The following is an 8,989-nucleotide window of genomic DNA, read 5'->3' as shown; positions in this document are numbered from 1 at the left end:
TTGTTGCCAGTGATTGTGCATATGTGAACACATAGTGATGGACAATATATTCAAGCTCTGTGAATAAGTTCTTCTAAATATTACACACTGTAGCTTTAAATACATTGTTTGAGAGACTAAACTATGTATTTCAAAAAATGGTGGCGGTTCTCTGAGGGGCCCTCTCAACTCTTACAAAAGGCGCAAAATGGTTTAGTCCACCCATCACGGCTCAGCACGAGAATCTGTCAGCTAATCTACTGACCGGTGTCTTCATGACGTCTTCCCTCGAGAAAGTAAACTCTGCGTCCCAGAAGAGAGAAAAGAGACTGCTTATGTAGAGGGCCCAGAATTTGGTGCTACACCCCTGGGTCCACCTAATTACTAATTACACAAAATACAAATCTCAAAGTCATTGTTGCACGTTAGCAGCCATCCACCGCTGCTGTTGAAGCTGATGGTCATAGTTAAATTTGCTTGATGTGATTTCAGCATTTAGATCCACATTTCCTGAATAAAAAAATAACAGTTGAAACACTTTGTGTATCAAAGAGGGATGACTCTCCGGAGGGAAAGTCACGGGGTGTTCAATACCACAAATGCAGCAAAGAAAAAAGAAAAAAGAAAAAGAAAAAAATCTAGCACAACCGAGTGAGAATCTAAACAAGTGCTTTCATTTTTATTTGTACTGTCACTGTTCCAACCACAGAAAATCTCTTACACGCAAGAGAGAAGAAAACACAAGCGCCCACATTCATACTGTATTTAAAAAGCAACTGCATAAAATCATCAGGCAACGTTAATCATAATTTAAGGGTGTTAGTTCACCCACATGAAATTGGCAAACTGAACATTAAACAGGCCCCCAAAAAATACTGTTGACCTTCAACAGGAAGAAATATACACGCTAAAGTTAAATTAGCCCAATGCAGAATAGCTCGATGAGTGAAACAAAAACCTCATGGTTTTCAGCAGTTCTGCATAGTTATAATATATTAAAGGAGATTTAGGAAAAACTGACGCAGAGTTACGCAGTCAGGTAGAGGAAAATGTAAGCACTCCTATATATACTGAACTGTACGTGGCCGTGTTGACCGTCTCTTAATCCCAGTGAAAAAGGAGATTAATAATAATGGCACGAGCTGGGATACAGTCGTGGGGGAGTTATGATCACGCACATCCCAAAGCATCAAATCAAACATTTGATCAACACTTTCTACAATTTGGCACGTCTCCTTTCCTCGATTATCACCTTCGCAACCTTCTTGTGGCTCCTCCTCCTCAGTCCATGGCGACTGCCATTCTGTCATTGCAGCTGTGCCCTCGTCCCTTTTCATTCATTGCCAGATGGAGAGGCTGAACAAGGCGAGTCGGCAGCGGGACGAACACAGCTTCGCCTTGAACCAAACATCATGGATGATATAAAAGACGACTCTTTTGACCCCTCGAGTGTCAGAGCTCGAGAGGTGAAGTGCATGTGTGTGTGGAGAGAGTTATATGAGCAGTATTTCGGGCTCTGACACGGCGCAGTAGAGCATGAAGCCCATCTGGTCCACCTGGTCCTCCGACAAGCCGCTCAGCAGGTTGGCAGCCGGTTTGAAGTAGCTGTGCAGCGCCCCTTGCTCCAGGTAGCCAATCAGCTCCGTGATGCACTGCTGGAACCTCGCGTGCAGGCTGGTCTCGGACCAGTCGCCCTCGCTGTCGCTGAGGTGCAGGATGAGGTTGGCCAGCGGGGCGGCTTCGAGCAGTCGCAGGGCGGGGTTCAGTCTGCACACGGCCTTCAGGATCTTCAGCGAACGTCTGCGGCATCCGTCGTCTGCGGCGTCCAGCTGCGCCAGACGCTGCGTTTCCCACGGGTAGAGCGACAGGTGCCAAGCATTGACCCAGGGAGAGGTGAGATCGGGCTGGGCAGTCAGGACGACGTCCTCCTGCCTCAGCAGAGGCAACATGGCGATGAACAAGGGTGGATCGCTGCTCTCTGCTCCTCCTCCGTCTTCATTTCGAGGCCTAAAGAATTGAATCGGAAAAACTCATTAAAAAGGAAAATTATGTGAAATTTAAAAAGACACAAACATCCTATATTTTGCATACAAAAAATTGGCTTTTTATTTAGCCAAGCACGTGTACTTCATATCAGGAAACTGGGGTCAAGACTAAAATTCAGGTTATAATATTTGATATTGCAAAACACATCAGAATCACATCCTGAACTCAATTGTAGCTCATTTTCCAAAAAAACTAAAAACTGCAGAGCAACATTCCCTTACCGGATCTCCAGCCTCAGGTCCGGTCCCCCCAATACAGGTCTGACATCACAGTCCATAGTGCTGCCGATCGACGGCCAGTTTATAGTTTCCATGACGGATTTACTGAACATGTTCAGGACAGCTTCTGCAGACAGGTAACAGCCCACCAGGTGCCTACAAGACAAGACACAAGCAGAGACTGTTTTTTATATTTTTCATCATCATATCTTTATCAGCGATAAAAAAGTATTGCTTTCTAAGGATCCAGTCTGTGTATGTCTGTAATATAAAGGTAAAGTTAGTTTGAGTGGAAATAAGTAATCAATTGACAGAAATCAGCAAAAGATTGAATCATTAATAATCTACCAACCTGCATTCCTTTGTCATATATGAAGTTTGACTTAATCTAAAAAGTACATTTTGGTGTGTGGCTCCACTAACAAGCGTCTTTCGTCATCCGTGTATGATCACCTGTCCCAGTAGCTCCGTCCTCTGGGGAAATATTCTAGATTAACCCGGCGGACCATCCAGTGCAGCGGGTGAGTGAGCAGTGTTTCCTCTCCCGGGATGAGACGCCACAGAGACGCTTCCAGCTGCAGGGGCACCAGCAGACACGCATGGTCCGCACTGACCACCTAAAACAAACACACACACAAGTGGTATTCGTTTTACATCTCGCCTGAAGAACATCGCTTTAAGTGCAAAACATTTTTTTTGTTCGTACCTGAAGGTCGTCCAGCAGAGAACCTCCGAGACTCATTTCTCCCAGCGGCATGTCGGGGTGGCGGCTGTGCAGAAAGGCCTGGATCTCCGCGCAGATGTCCAGGGCCAGAGACTGAGCTCTCAGGACCTCGCGGGGAGCTAGTGCCGCCCTCGCGTGGTAGTACTGCTGCAGACGCTCCTACACTCGGTCGAGAAAAGGGACAAATCTAATTCTCTGCTTTGTCTCAACTGTACTTACACTACTACAGTTTCTCATCGAGAGGTCCAAGAGATGCCGAATAGGGAAATCACGATGCTGCAACTGTTCATGAAAGATAATTTGCTTTCGCTTTATTTAAAAGCAAAATCACATTGTTTCAATTACCCTCTCGTGTCCAGTCATGCATTTTGCAGCCGCTCTACAACCATTTGCTGAGCAAATTATTTTTCATGTAGCCGCTACAGAGCAATCCACACGCGTTCTCCTCGTGTGGCTGTTCTGCAACACTCACACAAAGCTGTTTCATGCTTGTTTGACTTCGTCCACACAGTCAGTGCACAAGCTCCACATTGTATTTTGATTATTCGGGGCTCTCTGGGGGACTCTTGTGCAGCCGAACCAGTGAATAACAATGTGCATCCCCTAAGCACTTGTGCTTTGCAAAAACATGTTACACATGCATAAATGATTCGCCAACACTGAGCGGAGTTGTCAGAGCGGCTCTTAAGACTGAATGCATAATGTGGCTCTTTAAGAGCTCAGACTAGCTGAAATATCAAGAGAGTGTACCTGTAAACTGAGGACACACAGCTGCAGCCTCTTGGAATTTGACTCGGGTTTGGACACCTGAGGTTGCTGGCACAGGTCGTCTGATTGAGAGAAAGTTTAGGACGGCTGTCAGGTAATATCAGAGGGTTACAATGGAGATTAGAATATATGTAAAAATTATAAAATTATTCTTTTTAAGCGCTTTCAGTTGGTGATGTTGTCGATACCTTTCTGCTGTCTGGCTGCCTTGGCAACGTGTTTCATCACCGCGCCCTCGATGCCCTTCTTGATCAGCGTGGGGGAGGCGGAGACCAAACTCAACTCCTCCCAGCTCTCGGCCATCTTCTGTTCCACCTTTTCGTCATCGGCTGCGCGGCCTGCGCGCTCTATCAGCTGAAAACACACACACACAAGCACACACACACGTCGTCACAATCATGTTTGACAACGCCGTTTGCTGCCTTCAATTTATTTGTCCACTTCAGACTTGCTTGATGTTAATCAGATCACAGAGTCATACTGTCCCGTCCACAAGACAAACAGACAGAATACAGTTGATTATTCGGGGCTCCTGTCACTGGTCGCCTGCGATGCTCTCGGCTGTGATCCAGACTTATTGACACTGATGTCAGCAGGCACACAGCAAAAGGCGCCTCCATTGTTCACTTTGATTTTATTACTCTACTATGTTGAGGATAAAAAGATTATTCATTTGATTTACCGTTGAAATCAGAGGTTTTCACATCTCAAATTATCGAACAAAACCTCTGCACCAGCACAGAACTGCGGTGTAACTGGGCAGAGACTGAAGATAATGCATTTCTCTAGGCCTGTCAGGATAATTACATTATCTTACGACACATGAAATTAACTCAATAATTTTTTATTGACCTCAATATCAGCCATTGTGTCTACATGCCCTGTGTTTGCTGACATAAGAATGAATGTTAACAAGAGTCCAGCAAGTCTCTCTGCTTCTGTCCTCTCATCTGTCGTGTGATTAATAAATCACTGATTGGTTTATAAAATGTCAAAACATATGGATTTCTTAGTATTTTTCTAAATTGTTGGATCCGCAGCAACACACATCGTGTAGGATTTGCACATGCAACAATCAAGATAACATGATTCAGTATCAAAACAATGGTTCTAAGAGGACGATAATATTGTTTATTGCAATAATTTTTTCGGACAATATATCGTGCAACAAAAAGTAGATATCACATTTCTCATTATGTTAGTTAAGGTATATTGAAGGAAAAATAAATATAATATTGATTGATTAACTATAGAAGAAGAAAATATATCTATAGAAAAAGAAGAAGCAGAAACGCACAACAAATAAAATAAATAAATATAACTTTTTCTTCTAAGTCTGAGGTTTTGGAGTGATTCATGTCTCCAAAATACAGATAGCTCTTTCCAGATTCACAGGGAGTAAATGCATATGAATGACCCACTGATGTGGTTCTAACAACCTCAAAAAAAACAAGAAAAACCACTCACCCGTTTCACCGCCAGTGTAGCGATTCCTAGCATGGCAGCGCCGCCGACTCCCAGAACCAGCCGGGCGTTGGACAGCAGGAAGTCAATCACCATGGCGATGCCATCCTCTCCTCGCCGCCTACTACCCTGGAAGTTCATCGCTTTCCTTTTTTCGTGGCTAACCCTCGGGAAGAGACAGAGAACGCATAAATTGAGGGAAGCGGAGAGCAACACAAGACATGACAGTGAATCAGGTGGAGGTGAGAAGCATATCTCTAAAAAAAATTTTTTTTAAATCATGGTATGCAAATGAAATTCTGCGCAAATGTTCTGAAGGCAAAATAACCCTTTGGAGGACTTTTGATATTCAATATTGAATAAAATGTTCCCAGCAGCATAATATTATAGTATTCACAAGACTGTTGACAAATTCAAAGACAAATCTGGAAAGAAGAAATGTAACAAAGGCAAATGGCTTTTCTACACGAGGCACACGGGATCTGACTGAAGGGTTTGATTAGTGTGAAAAAATCATGTGAACACTCGGCCTTCATTTTTTTTTTAATCAGCTCTAAATCCACCCGAGACACAAGTTGTAAGGCGCTCCACTTAGGTAAATCTACGACAAGGACCACCGAAGCTCTTCTCAAGGCCCATGATCGCCTCACACCTCACCGAGGCTTCATGTTTAGCTTTCAACTTCAATTTCTTCTCTCGTCTGTGTGTCTGCAATTTCCATTTTCACCAGTGGGGAGCCACACAGCATTAGTCACAAATGACTAAACGTGTTTAAATCTTCCTTAAAACACCATCCTCTTTAGTTAAAGAACTTCAGAATGTGTAAAACCCTATAATATATATATATATATATATATATATATATGAGTTTTATTTTTATTATTATGTATTTTTGGGGGCTGTGAGAGTGTCAGACCTATCATGGAGAAATATTGAATGCTTGTAATTTTAGATTCAAACGAGTCATGAAGAGCATTTGTCACTTATGGATTAAAAATCTGTAAAATGTGCAGATTTGTAAGCGTCTTGAGGCAAATTTGTGATTTGATATATTTGGGTGATATAAATATATAAATCTGACTTGACTCAACAGTGAGTACAATTTTCCCCTCATTCATGACCGTGTTGGCAGACGCAGTTCTGGGAAACTACCCCCTCCGCTGCAGGTTCTCAGTGGCACTACACACGGTGCATTCGTGGGCCTTATCATATTATGTGTGAATCTTGTTTACAGGATAGTTGGACATGCATTCCACTTTTAAAAAAGGGAGAGAGCAGGCTGGGCACCGTGCAGTTTGAATGTTTCTCTTGGCTGCCTCTGTGTGAAAAGGAAAGCTGTTTGAGTTGAAAGTGTGGTTCTTCTTTTTTTCACAGCAGATAACTTGATGTCAAGGCAGGGAAATCACTGGCGTAGTTAACGGCATTAACAATGGCTCTGCTGCAGAGAGCGTCTCATTCAGCCAAATGGAACGCAACTGACGTTAAGGATGTTAATTACAACTGCGATTTTGTTTTGGGGCCATATTAAAATGTCTGTGGTTACAAAGGCCAGTTGCAAACTGCAGCAGACAGTGAGTCTGCGTGGTTCCTAATGATGGGAAACAACATTCTAATTTGGTCTGAACGGAAAAGATTGAACTGATTCTTCATGATTTCTAACTTCTGGAGCAGAAACACGCACACAGTCTGGAGTATGTGTAATATATATAGGCCTGTCTCGAGCACGATACATGAATATGAACTTTTATTGACCTCAATAACAGCCATTGTGGTATTTTTCTAAAGGCACCGTGTCTTCAAATGCTTGTTTTGTCTGAGGCCTAAGCGCAAGTCTGAACTTTGGATAACATTTCTCTCATGACTTGCACGTGCAACGACCAATAGGCCTCTACTGCACATGATTCACTACCAAAGAAATGGTCTTAAAACTACAATTATATTGTTTATGGCAATCATTTCTGGGACAATATATTGTGCAACAAAAATTAGATATCTTGACAGGCCCATAATAAACTGGTTCTGTTATTTTGCACAGAATCTGAACTTGTGTCCTGTGGCTTTTAATAGTTAGCCGGCCCCCGGCACCTGAGACCCAGGAATAGCCCGCAGGACATTATCTCTAAGCCATTTCAACAGAGAGTACAAGACCCGTCTCCTTCCCCGAGGTACAGGGTCCTGAGAACGGAGGACATGTTTCTATTTATAAACCCCATACATGCCTGAGTCACACAGGCCGCGTCAAGCGTGTGACGACCTTCCTCATCGAGTTACAACACAACAAATGTCTTCTGCAGCACGTTTAAAGGGATAGTTCAGTGATTTTGAAGTGGGGTTGTATGAGTTACTTATGCATAGTTAATATGTTACCTTGTGGAGATGGGGATCTGCGATGTCATTTAACGGAGTTTGGAGAAGTGGAAGTAGCATTAGTCTCAGTCCCATCTCTGATCCCCATCTCCATAAGGTAACATATTAACTATGCATAAGTAACTCATACAACCCCACTTCAAAATCACGGCGCTATCCCTTTAATAGTATAGGGAATGTGCAAGTAAGTGGAAAAGGGCTATTGACACTTGATGTTGACACATCTTACCCAACAACGGTTAAGCTGATTTTTAGCAGATGGAGAAACTTATAAACATCAGTCGGTCAATAATGCTATTGACCTATTGGCTGTTTCGTCTGTCCAGCCTGTGTAGAGCTTTTTCAAAGTGGGATTTGTTGTGCAATTTTTGCTTAAAAGGAACTTTTTTCCCCCTCTCCAGTAAAGCAGCGACACGCTTTCTTGTGTTAGCAGCATCGCACAACACCAGGTTGTTACTGTCAGTGAGTGACAGGCAGCATTGTCTATATGATCGGTAATAGGGGTTAAATGCGGCACTACACCGTGCTGACCACAGGTGGCAGCACTGCGACACAACAACGGCGACGTGTTACGTAATGGAAACCGTAGAAAAAGACTCAAAGTAACACACTCTTACTTCTTGCCAAAGAATGTACAACTTATCCTTCACTTGTGTCACGTGTCATCCTCCCGACTGGACAACTGACACGTTCAACTTCACTGACGTGTCTCAACTTTTACCAGCCGACTTGTTCTCCTTGTGGTGTTTCCGTACAGGCTAACTGATGGAACAGCCCCAGATCAGTCACTTTTACAGTTAGTGACGTGACAACTAACCGACCGGTCACATTTAAAGGGACGGTGTTGAACTATGAAGAGCGACAAAGAAAGAGACGCTGAACGCACGCAAGCGAACGCAGTTGTTTAGTGAAGCTAGCTAGCTAGCTAGTTACTTAGCTCCATTAGCAGTCCGTGACAGCTGCCTCTTCGCTCTGCCGTTAAATGTACTCACCACTCGGCGCGAAGAGAGGTACAAGAGTCTGTCGATCCCCTTTCATCGACAAATCGCACTATAACCGTCGATCACCGCCATCGGTTAAATATAGCTCAACCAGCTAGTTTGTATCAGCTGCTCTCTTCTTCTTCGTCTTCTTCTTCTTCTTCGTCTACTCCTTCTTTTTTTTTTTTTTTTTAATTGTGGTTGGCACTCAAACGGCAAAGCGCAGCGGCGCCCCCTAGCAGCAACCTCGGGAACTGAATTTTTAAAATTGTATTTTTGTCCTAACCATTTCTTGAAGGGTTCCTGAAATAGAACCGCGTAGTTTGATATTGATTATAGAGGGAAATATAGATAACAGTGTCGAGGTTTTTTTTTTGCTTTGATGGTGGATTACTTGAAAGAACCCCCCCCCCCCCCCCCCATTAAACCCCAGGGAATTTTTA

General features: G+C 43.4%; 1 protein-coding gene across 2 annotated transcripts; it reads right to left on the bottom strand.

Moving 5' to 3' along the window:
• Positions 1-631: 631 nt before the first annotated feature.
• Positions 632-8,729, bottom strand: mief2 (mitochondrial elongation factor 2). Of its 2 annotated transcripts, none has more exons than XM_035637800.2 (8): positions 8,559-8,729; positions 5,203-5,365; positions 3,924-4,089; positions 3,718-3,797; positions 2,950-3,126; positions 2,697-2,860; positions 2,247-2,399; positions 632-1,986 (listed from the first exon to the last, which is right to left on the bottom strand). In XM_035637800.2, the coding sequence occupies exons 2-8, from the start codon at positions 5,338-5,340 to the stop codon at positions 1,473-1,475; spliced, it is 1,392 nt and encodes a 463-aa protein (XP_035493693.1). In that variant the 5' UTR covers positions 5,341-5,365; positions 8,559-8,729; the 3' UTR covers positions 632-1,472. The 2 variants fall into 2 exon arrangements, with proteins under 2 accessions (XP_035493693.1, XP_035493692.1); XM_035637799.2 differs by having other exon boundaries at positions 5,203-5,359.
• Positions 8,730-8,989: the final 260 nt, after the last annotated feature.

This window comes from Scophthalmus maximus, chromosome 8 (assembly GCF_022379125.1).
Source record: "Scophthalmus maximus strain ysfricsl-2021 chromosome 8, ASM2237912v1, whole genome shotgun sequence".
NCBI classification, from domain to species: Eukaryota; Metazoa; Chordata; class Actinopteri; order Pleuronectiformes; family Scophthalmidae; genus Scophthalmus; species Scophthalmus maximus.
This window is presented reverse-complemented; position numbering and strand designations above follow the sequence as displayed.